This window comes from Acomys russatus, chromosome 7 (genome assembly GCF_903995435.1).
Source record: "Acomys russatus chromosome 7, mAcoRus1.1, whole genome shotgun sequence".
In the NCBI taxonomy this organism is placed as follows: domain Eukaryota; kingdom Metazoa; phylum Chordata; class Mammalia; order Rodentia; family Muridae; genus Acomys; species Acomys russatus.
The window spans coordinates 6,751,015-6,768,435 of NC_067143.1; the positions used below are offsets into that span (position 1 = coordinate 6,751,015).

Genomic DNA, 17,421 nt, shown 5'->3' on the forward strand with positions numbered 1-17,421 from the left:
CACATGCTCAAACAATGACCAGTGTGGCTTACAGCTATATTTCCTGCTGCCTTGTGGATCAAGATGTAGACCTCTTAGCTCCTTCTCCAGCCAAGGATGCCTGCACGCTGCCATGCTTCCCGCCATAACCTTACTGCACTAAACCTCTGAACTGTAAGCCAGCCCCAAGTCAGTGTTTTCCTTTGTAAGAGTTGGTGTCTCTTCACAGCAACAGAAACCCTAAGGCAGCAAGCTTGGGGTTCCTCTTCCTCCACTAAACTTCAGTGACATACACTCAGTGCAAAGAGGAGAGAGGTGACCGTGGTGACACTCTGGTGTCCAGTACAAAGAAAAGTGGGGTAAGCCGGGAGGACAGGCATGGCGTAGAAATCATAGTCTGAACTTATCTTCCAAAGGCCAACTTCAAAATAACAGAAAACACAAAGTTTATTCCTTGGACAGCAGAAACTCCAACTTGGGTTTTAAGTCCGTGCCTTCACACTTGGGAAACTGTCTTCCAGGGCCTCAGCAAGAGCGTTATCGACCTCGCGTAGGACTTTAAGGAAGTCTTCTACCTGTGAGGCACACAAAGAGCCAATGACTGCACGGAGGAAAGGCGGTTTTAAAGACACTGTGAAAACGCAGATCCACAGGTATCAGCCGCGGACTTCCTGCAGAGTCACTTGGAATAGTCCGGAAGTGACCTCAGGAGCGACAAGCCCTAACTAGTTCCTTCCGCTCCTGAGCCACCACAGACCGCGCTGCTTTCCTTCACGGCAGCTCGCTGGCCCTTCATTACATGCCCCTCACTGACGAGTGCCCCGATGCTGTCATTCTACGGCTTGTTTTCCTAAACACTCATTTTGTTTATAAAATCTCGTCTTCGGGGCCAGGCATGCTGATGCGTGCCTTTAATCTGGGTCCACTTTGTGAGCTACAGTCCAGTCAGGGCAATACAGTGAGACCCTCCCCATCTCACAAGAAAGAGAAACTTCAGCTCATCAGTTAAGAGCACGGGCTGCTCTTCCAGAGGACCAGGGTTTAATTCCCAGCACCCACAGGGCAGCTCACAACCATCTTGAATCCCAGTCACAGGGGATCCAACACCATCTTCTGGCCTTCGCAGGCAACTGCGCTCACATGATGTGCAAATACATATTCAGAGAAATACTCATAAACACTAAATAAATAAATAATAAAATCAAGAAAATTTTAATTTAAAAAATTTTAGGCTTTCACTTACTACACAGGCTATCTACTACATAGAGGGACACTATAAGCGCATGTCGAATCCTTCCTCTTGAGATTAGAATTACACACAGGCTGGCAACTATGAATCAACCACCAGCCATCTTTTCCACAAGGCACGGAGCCCTATAGTAAACTGTCATTTCTGACAATGACTCAGCCCCGGTACGTTCACTGCACTCACCACAGGGCTGTAGAGGGGCAGGAGGCTCTGAAACGCACAGGTACACTTCTGTTTGCTTAACTGGCCCTCCTTCAGTCCCTGAGCCACGGTTTCCTACAACAAGCAAAAGAAAATTTATTATCAGAAAAGGAAAATGTCTTACAATGCACCTGGCAAACAGATAAACAGCAGTATATATGTTCTTGGGTTTTTAAGCAATCCACCCTTCCTGTTATCTTCCTGGAACTTAAAAGATAAAGAAATATGTTTGTCTTTTCCTCCCAAAAACCCAAAGCAATGACAAACAATTTTAAAAACAGCTGAAAGCAATATAAAAAAGATGCTGCGGCTGAGTAAAAATGGCGCACGCCTTTAATCCCAGCACTCGGGAGGCAGAGGCAGGGGGATCGCTGTGAGTTCAAGGCCAGCCTGGTCTACAGAGTGAGTCCAGGACAGCCAGGGCTACACAGAGAGACCCTGTCTCAAAAAAACAAAATAAAGACTGGCTCCTACAGGCTCAAATGCTTGACCACTTAGTCGCCAGGGAGTGGCACTATTTGAAAGGATTTGGATTAGGAGGTGTGGCCTTGCTGGAGGCGGCCAGGCTCCAGAGGCCCATCAGCCCATCAGCCCCCTCTCTGCCTGCAGATCAGGAAGTAGCACTGTCTGCCTTTTCTCTAGCTCCACCCCTGCCTGCTGCACACTCTGCCTAGATGATAAGGGACTAAGCCTCTGAAACCCTAAGCAAGCCCCAAGATAAAAGCTTCCTTTCATAAGAGTTGCTGTGGCCATGGTTTCTCCTCACAGTAATACAAGAGTGAGTAAGACAGAAGCATTACTCAAGAAATTCATATAAACAGTCAAAATGAATATGTCAGGCTAGGGATGTAGCAGCTCAGTGGCCCTGGGTTTGACCCCAAGTACCACAAAATTACAATTTTTTTTTAAGATTTATTTATTTTATTTATTGCATATGAGCGCTTTATCTGCAGAAGAGGGTATCAGGTTACATTATAGATGGTTGTGAGCCACCATGTGGTTGCTGGGAATTGAACTCTGGACCTCTGGAAGAGCAGGTGGCACTCTTAACCACTGAGCCATCTCTCCAGCCCCCAAATTACAAAATTTTTAAAATGAGATCTTTATAAAGAGGAAACACACACACACACACACACACACACACACACACACACACACAAAGGAAAGACAAATAACATACAAATATGTAGAAAGAGAACCCAACACACACACAATCCACATTAGCTATTTTTAAAATTTTTTTTAATTTTCTTTTTTTTGAGACAGGGTTTCTCTGTGTAGCCTTGGCTGTCCTGGGCTCACCTTGTACACCAGGCTGGCCTCGAACTCACATTGATCCTCCTGCCTCTGCCTCCTGAGTGCTGGGATTAAAGGCGTGCACGGCCGGCAGTCATGCTACTTTCATATATAAAAAGATACCATATAGTGGAAGGGAAGAATCAACTCTTACAAGCTGTCCTCTGACTTCCACACATGTGCAACCAGCCCCGCTCAGAGTGACAGTGCGTGCCCATCATGTACAGCATCACCCAAGACAGAGGAGGAGAAGGCAAGAGAAAAGAATTTGTTTCTTAATGTCATAAAAAAATAATAGCGGAGCTGAGGATGCAACAAGTGGCACAGTGTTCGCCTGCCCACTATGCCTGGGTCAGCTCTCCCAGTGTGCTGGGCTCTCGGCTCTACCCCACCTCAGTTGTCTCTTCCCTCAAAGTTTAAAGTTCAAGGCGGCAAGCAAGCCACACCCTTTGTTTTGCTGAAGAAACCATCCACACTTCTCTCCTACCTTTGTTAACACCTGAAAAATATTAGCGAGGAATTCACAGGAAACGTCCTTTAAGATCTTCAGATGGAAGTCATCTTGGGGGGAACCACCGTTTGTAGGCTCCTCCGTGTCAGAGTCTGTGCAGTTTTCTGATTTCTTCTGACAATGTTCCATATTTTGTAACACCCGAATTAGGCTGTCAATCAGAGGAAGATCCCCTGCACAGGATCAAGGGAGTGAGACCACCAGCTAAGTATTCATCCATCCATCCGTCCTTCCCTCCTTCCATCCATCCATCCACCCACCCTCCCACACTGAAGTAGTGCCGCGTATGTTTAGGGACCACAGCTAGAGCGCTTTCTGCTTCAGGCTCCTGCTCTGACTTCCACTGACGATCTTAACCTGGAGACACAAATGTTTCCCCACATGCACGTTGCTTTTGCTCAGCATGCACCACAGCAGCCTAGCTCCACAGGGCTCCTCTGCAGGGCTTGCAGCAGGTAAGGAGAGAGCTAACTGCAACAGGGAGTTCACAAGCATGTCCATGTCCCCCCAACACAGGAACCGCAGCAAGTCAGGGGCTGCACCGAGGGGCAGTAAGAACGTCTAGTCCTGCAACATGAAAGAGAAACTCCCCGCGAGTTCCTGGAAGACCACGCACACCCCATCACAGCAGCACCCCATTGGTCACACTGCATGACAGGGGAGAACAAGATAAACACATCTCCCCAGCTTTTCACATCAAAGCAAGTCTCTCTGAGGTTTCGATGCCCCGACATCTGCATCTTGAGCTCAGGCCTCTCCTCAGCTTCTGACTTAAACTGCCCCTCACCACCTCCAGCAGGACACCCACAGGCAGCAGGCCTAAAGCTAGTCGCCCTTGTCTAAGTAACTGGCAGCTGTTTTGGATGAAAACACCAGAGAGATCCTCACCTTTTACCCATCACTCTCCCCACCCCTAAAATGAACAGTGTGGGAGCAGCCTCCCCCATTTCCACTGCTGCCGCTTTATCAAAGCATTGCTCATCCTGAATGCCACATGGCCTGCCAACGCTCCTCCCTTTTTACCCAGGGCTCCCTGCACTTCCACAGCTCCCATGGACTTCTACAGGCAGCCATGGCAATCCAACCTGTGCTTCGAACCCTCCAAGGCTCCCTGTTCCTGCCCTCCACACTCTACTCCCTGGCAGCTGCACTAATTTTCATCCCTACACCACTAAGCCACCCAGAGCTCCACCCATCCTCCTCCCACACCCAGTGCCCAGTGCTAAGTCTCCATCTACAGTGCTTTCTCCCAAGTATCCACCTGACAGCCTCCACTAGCTCCCTCAGGCTGTACTCAGTGTCACCTTGTCAGTGAGGTAACCGCTCCATAATACAGACCTGGAGCTCAGAAACAGCACTTGCTTATAGAAAACCAAAAACAGGAAGAGAGCAAAACCCCCTTGAATGGCAGAAACAAGCACTTTACAGCCAGTAACACTAAATGGGAAACTCTGGAGACCTTGCCTGTGGAGTCAGGAGAAGAGGACTTCCTGCCGGTTACTGAAAACACCAGAGACACTAAGCAACCCACTCAGATAAGAAAAAGAAGTCAGAGGCAGAACAAAATAGATACAACTTAGTATCAGATAAGGTTTAAGATTATTATAGGACCTTTACAAAAAACAGTAAGAGAAAGACCAGAGGGATGGCTCAGTGGTTAAGAGCACTGGCTGCTCTTCCACAGGACCTTGGTTCAAATCCCAGCACCACACGTTGGCTAACAACCTTCATCCAAGGGATCCAACACTTTCTTCTGGCTCCATAGACACCAGGCATCTGATGGACACATATATACATGGAGGCAAAATACCCATACACATTAAACAAACAAACAACTAGACAAATAAATAACTAGGTAGAAGTTAAGAACACTAAGGCAGGAATGTGGATACAGCTCCATGACAGGGTGACTCCCTACACGCACAAGGCCCTGAGTCGGGTCCAACACCAAGCACAGCAAAACACAACCAACAGGCAAGTCAGTAAAGGCGCTGGAATCAAAATTAACATACAACTCAACAGCCTTCGTAAAGCTCAACAGTAATCAGTGGAAGAGCGTATGTGACAGAGAACAGCAATTCAAAGACAAAATGTCTAGGAATAAACCTAGTAAGAAGGCAAGATCTGGAAGAGGAGAAGCACCAAGCCGCTTCTGAAACAGGCCGGCCAGACACGCCACACCTCCTCCACACAGTCCCAAGGAAAGCCCCAGCCCTCGGGGCTCTGAGCTTTTCACTTAATTCAGCTCTAAACCTGTCCGACAGTCACAAGCACGAAGTCATCAGCTGGGAGAGACTGTCCTCGCTAGGCACTGAGGCATGTCACGTTATTACTAACACTGTGGCCATTGGCCATGAGCACAGCAATGGAATTAGGAAAATACGGAGCTTTAGAAGTATTCATGATAGACACAGGTGGTACATTAAGATGGAGCCACACTGTTTGGTACTGGGGATGGAACCAGGGTGTCACTCATGCTAAGCAAGCAAGTGCCCCACTACTAGGCTGCACCCTAAGCCCCTCCTCAGTGCCTTTTATAAACATTATGTTTTGTATTAAGCATTTACTATTCTACATTACTAGGGAAATAAGGGCATTTCCTTTTTAAATGGAGAAAACTTGGAAAAGAAACCCAGTGAAGGGAACACACAGGCCTGGCACCAGTTTAACTTGGTGAAGGGAAGTCACACTTGCCTTCTTCTGCCTTCAGGCGCTCCTGTGCGGCCCCTGAGGCACTGAGGGCGGACAGCACTGAGAAGACAGAGGCCAGCACTGTCTTCTGCTCCTGCAGTATGATGGGCGGGTCATCGGGTTGGCAGAAGTCATGGCACACCAGGTCAAAAAGTAAGTTCCATGTGTCTTTTCCAGTATCAGGACACTGTACTTAAGAAACATTCTCTTAAAGTAGTAATTTAGAAATAGTGAGCGCTTGAGTGAGCAAGTGCAGCGTGCTCCAGGAGAGCCCTTACCAATCGCTTGGATCCCGTCGTCCACCGTGGTGAGCAGCTGTAGGATGTGCATGTAAACATCCAGCCCGTCCGGGTTTTCAGACCTAAACGGACAGAAACAGCAAACGCGCTCTTAGCCTCAGAGCCTGCATAACAGCCATCGGTCCTGCACTCGGTGGACACTCATGACCTTCACCAAGGTACAGAGCTTGAACAGCCATCTGAGTGCTCTGCTCGCTAGCACTCACGCTAAGACGGAGAAAACAGAAAAGTGTGTGTGTGTGTGTGCGTGTATGAATGTGAGTATATGTATGTGACTGTACACATGAGTGTATATGAGTGTATGTGTGTGAATGAGTGTGTGTGTGAGTGTGTGTGTTTGGGAGTGAGTGTGAGTGAGTGAGTGTGCGGATGTGAGATGGTGATCTTTACGGGAGGGATGTGAGGCCCTCAGCACTAGGCACCACAGCACTCTGTTCTCCAGACTTCACAGATCACCGCTGACAACGCTAGAAATAGAAAATTCTAATTCTTTTGCTCAACAGTTTATATTCTTAGAACTCAAAATGCTGGTTCTTCAGCCAGACGATTAAGTGAAAAGAGTGAATAACTAAACAGAGTTCAGCTGTGTTTACGTAAACACCTGTCATCTGGGGCACTTAATGCCGGCAGCTGAGAAGACAGAGTGCATTAAGATGTCACACCTACCTTCCCAACGTCTAACAGGCTGGGAGGAAAAAACGTAATTAAAGGGGTAATTACCTTAAAACAAGATGAATTTAACACTACGTGGCCCAGGCACTAAAAGACCACAGAAATTTACTCAGGGAAGAGGTCTTAAGAGAAACGGTTCTTCCGCAGGGATCTGAAAAGGCAGGTGTTCGGGAGATGGGTGAGAGACGCCTTGAGCAAAGGCTTGGAGGCAAGAGAGTGGGGTTCATCAGAGGGATGGAACTCCCACAGCTGAAGCAAGAACGCGGATGGGCAGGCTTTGTGTAGGGGCTTCCATGCAAACATTCTGTAGAGCCTGCTTGCCAGCTTTGCAAACCTGAACCATTCCCTAAGGAAGGCGACTGAGAAGGCTGGCGCAGGAAGTAAGATGGGTGCACGCCCCGCAGAGGCAGCTGTACGGCTGAGGCTCAGAAGAAGCGAGCCAGCGGGCAGCAGCTGGGAAGGTAGGAGAGTGTGGCACTTGCCTGGGCCAGAGAGAACAGGCCTGGCCGCCAGATCCCAGGAGGAGTCGAGACAAGCTCAGAAGATGACTGGCCATGAGGAGAGGTGGGGAGGGAAGTCAGTAAATGCTCTTCCTTCTCCCACATTCTCCAAATGGGATAACAGCAGCACCATTCACTCACTGGAAATACTGAAAGAGCAGATATGTGTATGGTTTAAACTTTGTTTGATAAAAGACATAAAATTAGCAGCTTTTAACATATCTAATAAGTTCTGAGAATATGCTAACAACCAAGCAGATAATTCAATTTTTTTTTTTTTTTTTTTTTTTTTTTGGGACACAGGGTTTCTCTATGTAACCTTGGCTGTCCTGGACTCGCTTTGTAGACCAGGCTGGCCTCAAATTCACAGAGATCCACCTGCCTCTGCCTCCCGAGTGCTGGGATTAAAGGCACGTGCCACCATGCCAGCTTACTTGTTAATCTTATAGTTATCAGTAATAAATTGTTTTACCAACCTATGAGCTCCTGCTTCTCATGGCAAGACATGAAAGCCGCCAAGCCATCCATGTATACAGACAGACTGGCATGTAAACATGAGAGCCGCCAAGCCATCCACGTATACAGACAGACTGGCATGTAGACATGAGAGCCGCCAAGCCATCCATGTATACAGACAGACTGGCATGTAGACATGAGAGCCGCCAAGCCATCCACGTATACAGACAGACTGGCATGTAGACACAAGGAGGAAGCTGGGAGAAAACAAGTACGCTCAATGGAGCTGTTTCATATTAGGGTAAAATGAAACAAGAAAATCTTTTCTCTTTGTTTAAAATACATAAAATGGCTGTCCGTAGCCATAGCAAGCTAACACCATAAGGGGGCTGTAGCAGCGCCACGGTATCCGGCATGGACTCCACAGTGAAGGCACCTAGGCGTTGAAGCAGCCTTTTGTAAATACTCAGTGACTGTTATCTGAGGTGTACGGGGCTGCTCTTCTGAAGGACTCCCAGAGCCTCAGTTCATCCTGCAGTGTCTCTCTTTCTCTAGTCCCGCATAACCAAGAACACCTACAAACTCCTCTGAACAAGCCAACCTGGAGCAAATGCCCCAAGCACTTACCATTCTTACAGAGGAAAATATCTGCCACCACGAGACACTAGCTACACACCGAAACTGAGATTCTTTCATCTAAGGATGTTTTTGAACAAGTGGATCTTTCTAGAACATTCTGTACGAGCGTTCACCTACCGCACTTGTTTGGCAGCTTCCAGTACACAGGGTACAATTGAAAACACCGGCTGCCCTTCAGAGTCCTCCTGGGGTGGATCCGGAAGCCGCGCGGCGCCGTTTCTTATCCACTCCAGCATGAGTCTCTCGTCTAGGTCAAAGAGCTTGTCCACGACCTCCCCCACCTTCACCAGCAGGTCAGCTGCAGCCAAGACAGGGGCCGAATGAGAAACCATGGGCAACTCCTCAAGCTGCTCCAAGGGCCAATCTGACCCGGCCTCACTTCCTCCCAGGAGCCCTTGTCAACTTGCTTACCTTCCTTCAATGCCTCCCCCTGGGGCTGGAGAGATGGCTCAGCCGCTAAGAGCACCAACGCCCCTCCAGAACACCCCTGTTTGATTCCCAGCACCCACACTGCAAGCAACTCACAACCATCTGTAACTCCAGTCCTAGGGGATCTGACACCCTCTTCTGGCCTCTGTGGGCACGGGGCATACACCAGCATGCAAGAGATACACAGACAGCCGGGTATGGTGGTGCATGCCTTTAATCCCAGCACTCAGGAGGCAGAGGCAGACAGATCGCTTTGAGTTCGAAGCCAGCCTGGTCTAAAAAATGAGTCCAGGACAGCTAAGGCTACACACAGAGACCCTGTCTCGAAAAACAAAAAAACAAAAACAAAAACAAAAAAGGAGAGAGAGATACACAGATATACATACAGGCAAACACCCAAAAAATTGTTAAAAAAAAAAAAAAAAAAGAAAGAAAGAAAAAAAAAACATAAAATGACACATCCAATTTAAAAACTGAAAGTCTACTAGCACGGCTTCCTGGGGTGTGCCCTATCTTTCTCCCACAGTACACAGAGATTTACCGTTCGTTGAACTTGACATGATGAAGCAAATGCTAGCGTAAATAGACGGGTGTTCCCGGATCCTTTCAACCCAGACACTGGCCACTTCTGCCTGGGAAAGGCAAGTAAGCAACAACCTACATGACAAGTGTGAGCTCAATGTCTACTTGGAAAGCAGTAAAGGCCACCAGCAGTCAAGAGCTCACCGCCCTCCCAGGTCCCCTTATAACCAGCTTTAGACCCCGTGAAGGGAACCGCTTACCTGCTGGTTTCCAGCAGAGTAGGTGGGTCTGAGTCGCACAGACACTGCAGTATCACCTGCCTGGAAAGCCACCGTGAGCGTCACTTATCTCGTTGCAAATACCAGTTTTCATTTCATTTAAACATTTTTTTTTTTTTAATTGTAGGACAAAATATAAATGCAGGAAACCCCATCGAGATGCAAACGAATCATTTTAGAGCACCGCTTCTCAGCCTTCCTGACGCTGCGCCCCTTTAATGCAGCTCCTCACGTTGTGGGGACCCCAACCATAAACTTATTTTGTTGCTTTTTCCTACCTGTAAATTTGCTGCTGTTATGAATCATAAGGGAAATGTTTGATCTGTGACCCCCAAAGGCATCGCAACCCACAGGTTAAGAACCTGTTTTAGAGCAAATGCTCAATTTCTAGGAGCAAACAGAGTTGCCCATCCACAGCCCCCTCTCCCCCCCCAGTGTTCCATTCCAAATCGCCATCCCGTCAGGTGAGCCTGACCTCCCCAGCAATCGTGTCTTTGCTACTGTGCAGTTCTGTTAACAGACTCTTCTGATTTGGCCTCGGATGTGACATGAAAGGAGCTTACAATTTTTCCTTAAAATCTCTCTCAGTTATCTGTGCATCTTTTTATCTGTTTTTAAACAACACAAAAATCACTGGTCATGTGTGTTTTAATTCATCATGGAGTACCTTGTGTGCTAAAGTACTTGAATATAGGAAAATCTCTTATGACCTCTGATATGAACTGCCTACAACGGTCGCTTTAACGTATGCAGGACCCAGGCTTCTTTAAGATCCCAAGTAACAGCCATGAGCCATCACCAAGAAAATGAATATGCCCATCAAATTCATCACGTAACTGTACAGTGTTCTCAGATCCACTACTAAAAAGCCCTCTGCCCAGAGCTCCCAGCCCTGTACAAGAGACCTAGCCACTAGGCTTAAGCCATTTAATGCCAGAGGCAAAGCCTTTGTCTCCTGGTCTGTGGGCAAGTCCCACTCCCCATCGCAGTCCAAGTCCCCAGAGCAACACTTGAGGAATCCAGTTTCCCCAACTAGTTCTGAGCCCTTGGACTCTCTATGCTCGAATTGCTCTGGATTCTGGCCAGCTGCTCCCAGCCCCGAGTCAGGCGCTACGTACTCTCACTTACTTACTGTGAAGCATGCCTTTTCCCACTGACGCACAGCCCCGTCCTGACTCATGTCCACGGCTATACAGAAGCCTCAGGCACGCGCACACAAGGTGCTCCCGAGACAGCAGACCCCCACACCCCCGCACCCTACACTGCCACCTTTCCAGGTACCAGGATTCCCTGGAGATATGACTTAGAGCCCACCCCGGGGAACACAGCTGCTAGGTAGGAGGACTTACCCTTGGTCCTCGCAGTTGCTGATGGACGCACATATCTCCTGGAAACAAGCCATATTCCCCAAAATCCCCACACAGATTTCCTGTCAAATCAAATTTCACAGGTCACCATGGGCTGTGCGGTAAAAAGCCACAAAGAATAACAACTTGAACAAAACCTTTTACTGAACCAAGTTTGAGGGGAGAGAAAGGGAGTCAGAACGGGAAAGTCTCCTGCCAGCGTCCACATTCATACACTTAGCGTACACAGCTCGCGTGGCCGAGAAGGAATAAAAGACACAAAGGAAATCAGAAGGCAGAAGTTCCAGATGAGGAAATGTGGCGGAGAGGGTTCCTGACACAGATGGCTAATGGAGAGAGCAGCAGGAGAGACGAGGAAAGCACCAGAGAAATACAGCAGAGAAAAAGATCAGACTGCCGCGCTCGAGAGTTTAGACGTAATACGGGACGGCGTCTCCATGGAGCCATGAAGGTTCTCAAAGAGGAAACAGAACACACTGAGACATGTTGTCCATGTACCATTTTGCACACGGATTACAAGATGGGGACTGTACCGTCCCCCCTTTTCAGTGAGGAAACCGAAGCCCAGCAAAGTCAAGCAGCTTGCCCAGCCTGGGAAACAGCAGCCGACTGCTTTGTACCCAGGTGCTCAGCCCAAGCAGACACAGCTGCTGCAGGGAGAGGTGATGGCAGCCGAAGCAAAGCATGGAGCTGAGGATGGCAAAGTCTGTCGGGAAGGTGAAGTGAGAACATAAAGCCGGCTCCTGGGTGTGAAATTGCCTCAGTCTCCCGGGCAGAGGTACTAGTCCACCTACAGGAAAAATGAAGATGAAAGGAGACAGTGTGTTCACACAGTACAGCGTTTCCACACCTGCTGGGACACAACACTTAGAGAGTTTGTCAACAGCTTCCAAGACCCGTCAACTCCACTGAATCAGAATCTCCAGGGGAAAGCCTCCGGAGCCAGGGTCTACCTGGGGCACCACGAGTTCTTACATCACTGTGATAATCACTGAGTTAGAACAGAGAACATAGGATTAGAAAATATAAGCCGGGCGGTGGTGGCGCACGCCTTTAATCCCAGCACTTGGGAGGCAGAGGCAGGCAGATCGCTGTGAGTTTGAGGCCAGCCTGGTCTACAAAAAGAGTCCAGGACAACCAAGGCTACGCAGAAAAACCTTGTCTCAGAAACAAAACAAAACAAAACAAAACAACAAAAACAAACAAAAAAACCAACCAGAAAATATAGTACACAGGTCGAAGCCTCCTGAACAAAGTCAGATGTGGCACCAGTTACCAAAAGGGGCGCCGGGGCTTTGTGGCCTTACAGGAATAGAACTGTGCCTTAAGTGTAAGAAGACTGAGCTAGGCTGGCTGTGGTGGTAACCGCAGCGCTCTGAGGGCTGAGATGGAGATCGCGAGCTCCGCCCTGTACCGTAAGAGCGCAGGGGCTCAGTAAGGAACCGACTGTAAACCAAGGGTCTGCACTCGGACAGAGCCCAGATTCAGGCACAGAAAGGAGCAGGGAGGGAGTGGAGAGCTGATGAAAGTGAGATGCAGTGCAGTAACATGCAGGTGGGTCAAATTTTGGGGAAAGATGGAAAGTCTGGACAGAAAACACATACTCTCTTATAAACTAGTGAGGGAGTGAGTGAGCTCTCTGCCAAAGAACAGCCTCCTGCCTGGGTTGCTCACAAGAACCCCCAGTGGGTGTCAAAAGCTCCCCAGAAGCCCACGTGGAGACATGGGCTGACTTTTGAAGGTTCCCCTAGGACAAGGCTTTTGAAAAGAGTATGGCCCTGGTCTAAAGCACTGACATCAACTGGGAACACAGAGGACACCCTGGTCCCCACCCGGCCCAGATCAGACGCTCCTGAGGTGGGCTCAGCACCAGCATTCTGGGATGCACTCCCAGTGAAGACCAGCGGCCTAGTGGCTCCATCATACAGCCGGGCTGAGCACCACTGCTGCAGCAGGCTGCAGCTAGGACACGGTCACAACAGTGTGGCTAACTGCTGAACTAATCATGACTTTAGAATAGTAAAGCCTAGGAGACAATTCCACAAATTTGTCAACACTTTATGTTACTATAAGGATCCAATATGAGTAGAAAATTCTACCCCCCCCCCAAAATCTTAATTCAAGGGGTTGGAGAGATGGCTGAGCGGTTAAGAGCAATGTCTGCTATTCCAGAGGTCCAGAGTTTAATTCCCAGCACCCACATGGTGGCTCATACCATCTATAATGAGATCTGGTGCCCTCTTCTGGTTTGCAGACATACATGCCCACAAAGCACCTATATACATAAATATATAAATCTTTTGTTGTTGTTGTTTAATCTTAGTTTAATTTGTAAATACACCTTGTGGAATTTTCCACTTATCTCAAAGGAAAAGAAGCAACAACAGGGGCTAGAGAGATGGCTCAGGGGTTAAAAGCACTGGCTGTTCTTCCAAAGGTCCTGAGTTCAAGTCCCAGCAACCACATGGTGGCTCACAACCTTCTGTAATGAGATCTGGTGCCCCCTTCTGGTGGGTAAGCACACATGCAGACAGAATACTGTAGAAAAAAATCTGGAATTTAAAAAAAAAAAAAAAGCAACAATAGGGCTTTACTGGAGTTGGGCTTCGGTTCAAACTCCAGCTCCATCTCTAACGAGATGTGTGACTTTGAACATAATATTTCAGCCTGAGACTCTCTGTCCTTTCATCTATTAAGTGTGTCTCATAAAAGAAGTAAAGGCAAACAGTAAAGATTGGATGTTCATAAACTCCAATCAGGCAGCACCTATTGAAAATCTTACACCATGTGCACGGCACCGAGACGTGAATGACAGTGAAGCTCGGGACGCGGCACTGCTCATGTAGTTCCATCTGTTGCTCTTGGGAGCTCGCTCTCAGCAATCACAAGATCTTATTTGGGAAGGCAGAAAAGTGCCACACTGAGTAGCGGACACAGACTGAGAAGGGACGGGGACACCAGCAACGGTGCCATGCTGGTGAGACGGGATGCAGGCAGCCCTTGACCAGGAAAAGAGGACAGATGGTAGACTTTACACTGGAGACCGTGGAAGATGGTTTTAGGCAACAGAGGGCTTTGTAAGTAAAAAGAACAGTGAACTCCACCACAAACAGTGGGCCTCGGCATCGGCTCTAGTTCTGTCACGTAGCAGCAGCCTAGCATGGTTATGTCTAGCTGGCTTCCACAGCTGCTAAATCAAAATACTGATCTCCCTAATCTAGCCCACGTCTCAAATTCTACATATCCAGTCATTTCAAGGAATTGTGTTCAATAAGCCATTGTGCACTGCTTTATTGGGCTATAGCCAGTAAGCAAAGCAAGAGGAAAAGAACTTTGTATACTTACTCTTAGCCGGGGACACCTGGATTTGGCCAGGACGCCCATGAATATGTCAGGAGCCTTAAATTCTTGGAGAAATAAAGCCACATCCTACAAACGAAATTGATTACCAACTAAGTGCTGAATATTGCTCTTCAAGCTCCAGAGATCAGACAACCCTAAAAGTTCAACTCTATGTTTCCTTCCTCTCATCCACAAGGGAAAACTCAAAGGTCAGGAACTGTATAAAAAAGACGGAAGTAACATACTTTATGGTACCCAGTCCATCCACTTGGGATTAACTTATTCAGCTCACATTTGCTGACCATCAGATGTTAGAAGCTGGGGGGTGGGGGCTGGGGCGGAGAGAAAGAGGCACAGAGAAAGAGTCAGCTCCTCCCTCTTACCCTGGGAGAACTGAAAGCTGAGATAAGTGCTGCTGGCTTACAGCCAATATCGGGACTTGGGTTTCCCAAATCCTTAATAGGAAAAAGGGCAAATAAAAGAAGAAGAAATAATAATTTTTGGTTTTTCTAAAACAGGGTTTCTCTATGTAGCCCTGGCTGTCCTAGCCCTCACTCTGTAGATCAGGCTGGTCTTGAACTCATAGATCCACCTGTCTCTGCCTCCCAGTGCTGGGATTAAAGGTATGTACTGGCACCACCAACACCACCCAGCAGAAAGAACAAAAAAAAAAAAATCTGATCAAAATGTAATTACAACAGCCTGCTACTTTCTCCCTAGAGATTTTGTTCCACCCACATCACCTAAAGGGGCACAGCATACAGGTGAACCTAGAGTGGACATGTGACCTTCCCCCCCCCCCGCCCCGCCCATCAAAGAGATGAATCTCACCTAGTAATGTAAGGGGCAAAAACTAAATCTGTTGTTAGCTGTCCCCACAGCTACTGTAAAACATACACCACATAATGCTCATTGGAAACACGCGCGCGCGCGCGCACACACACACACACACACACACACACACACACACACACACACACCATATAATGAAGTTTCAGTCAACAATGACTGTCGGTCTGTCTGTCTGTCTGTCTGTCTCTCTCTCTCTCTCTGTATATGTGTATGTCACTGGTCCCATGAAATTACACTGCCTAGTGATGTCATAAGCTGTCTCAGTTCACTTATGTTAGGCACACTACAGGTTTAAGGCACAATTTTAACACTAATAGCTCCTGGGATGTCACACTCTGAACCACAGACTGGAGTGACTCCAGTCACTGAAGAAGGCCTCTCCTCCACCAGGGGAGGAATGAACCTTTTTAGAAGCCTCCTCGCTGCCCCTCGCTCTTCAGTCTTCAGAGTTTCACATCCATCTCTCATACCTCATCCATGGACATATCCCAGACTCTGCAAATTTCATTCTCCATTTCTTCAGCAAGCTCCACCTCCTGTTCCTCATCATCTGAGCCGGGCGTGGCACGTTCAGGTGTGACAATCTTCAGAAACGTAAAGAGAAAAAGCTCACTTAAAATACTGAGTATCCCTGAAGTATCTCCTCAGGTAAAACAGTCGCTAAAACCATTACCTCAGGTAGAGCTACACGCTCAGTACTCTTGGAGTAAATACTGTCTGTGGGCACTGGGGCAGAAGAAATGAGAATAACAGCAATATAATCTTTTGGTCTCATACAGTTCAGGATTAACATAGGAAAGACTGTTGTGGAGTCACAACAGTGACCGGCTGACTTAGCCAAACTGGTGAAAAGAGCTATAGTAAGAAAAATTAAGGACGAATAACCTATTCCTGAAAGAAGACAGAGACATCTCTTAAAAGAAGAAAAAGCTAAGGCCTATGGGAAGGGTAGCATTGTCCCGGGAAAATGAGATGAGCATTAGGAGGTGAGTGCAAGAGCTCAGAAAGTATAGGACAGGTTTGGGGATGGCCAACAGTCTACTGATGATGGAACACGGTGCAACCAGCCGTGGATCCCCAGCTAGGACGTAGAAAGTTCCCTCCTATGAACAACAAGAACAGCCTTAAATTTAAAAAAAAAAAAAAAAAAGCCAGGCATGGTGGCACATGCCTGAGATCCCAGCACTGTGAGTTCGAGGCCAGCCTGATCTACAAAGTGAGTCCAGGACAGTTGGGTTATCATAGAGAAACTTTGTCTTGAATAATCAAATAAATGAATACAAATAATACTGTTTTGGACACTGTGAAAAAAATAGCTTAGAGAAAACAGAAATTGGCAACATAGACAGCAATAGACAGAAAATTCACATCTATTGACAGCCTCGTTATAATCTTATTCTACACAAAACCTAGTCTGCGATAATACTGGTTATCTTGTTTTATAGAAACTGAAAGAAATCGAGGCTCTGGGTTAACGAGTCACGCTTCCAGCAAGGGATGAGCTCGAGTCATGGACAACAGGGCTGTCTGACTTCAAACTATGCATTCCACTAAAACAAGAGCCGACGAAACAGGAATGGTAGGGTCTCGACTTGAGAAATGGCAATGAGGTTGGGGAGTAAACTCCAGGCATGTGCGTGGTGGTGTTCCGGGAAGTTAGGCGGTCGGCACCCGCGAACCTCCAGCATCCCATCCACTCCCTTGGTTCGGAGGGCGCCTGCGCGAGTCTCCGCACCTGGATGAGCCCGCTGAGGACGCCAAAGAGCCAGTGTTTGCTGTAGACGGTACTCCCGATGCAGTCGCCCCCGGCCAGGTCCTCCTCTTCCTCCTGATCACAGGTAGGCGGTGGAGGCGATGGGTTACGGTCCATGCTGGCGCGCGCGCGCGAACCGGACCGGAAGCCGCGGAGGAACCGAGAGGACCGGCCAGAGAGCCCGACGCGCCGGGTGCGGCTCCCCGACCGCGCCCCCTGCCGACAGGATCCCTAGTGGCCCGGGAACCGGCAGTCGCGGCTGGGTTCTCTCTCAACCTGTCCACCCAGGACTAGATGTGAGCGCAGAACACACACATCAGTATTACCTGTCCTTTTTCTGAAACAAAGATGAGAAAGAGAAGGAAGAGAGGAAAAAAAGATTCTT

The 17,421-nt window shown here is 48.1% G+C and overlaps 1 protein-coding gene across 1 annotated transcript; it reads right to left on the reverse strand.

Annotated features, from left to right (window-relative positions):
• Window positions 1-372: 372 nt before the first annotated feature.
• Saal1 (serum amyloid A like 1) lies at window positions 373-17,163 on the reverse strand. The gene is made up of 12 exons (XM_051148600.1): window positions 17,019-17,163; window positions 15,754-15,867; window positions 14,435-14,518; window positions 11,072-11,151; window positions 9,705-9,764; window positions 9,464-9,579; window positions 8,611-8,791; window positions 6,206-6,288; window positions 5,931-6,119; window positions 3,213-3,409; window positions 1,412-1,504; window positions 373-554 (listed from the first exon to the last, which is right to left on the reverse strand). The coding sequence occupies exons 1-12, from the start codon at window positions 17,151-17,153 to the stop codon at window positions 462-464; spliced, it is 1,425 nt and encodes a 474-aa protein (XP_051004557.1). The 5' UTR covers window positions 17,154-17,163; the 3' UTR covers window positions 373-461.
• Window positions 17,164-17,421: the final 258 nt, after the last annotated feature.

Excerpts from the sequence above, each read along its gene's own strand:
- Saal1 (XM_051148600.1), bottom strand. The coding sequence starts at position 17,153 with ATGGACCGTAACCCATCGCCTCCACCGCCTACCTGTGATCAGGAGGAA. Across the intron at positions 14,519-15,753 it reads GGGATATGTCCATGGATGAG|GATGTGGCTTTATTTCTCCA; the intron begins GTATGAGAGATG and ends TTTCGTTTGTAG. Across the intron at positions 9,580-9,704 it reads ACTCTGCTGGAAACCAGCAG|GTTGTTGCTTACTTGCCTTT; the intron begins GTAAGCGGTTCC and ends CTTGTCATGTAG.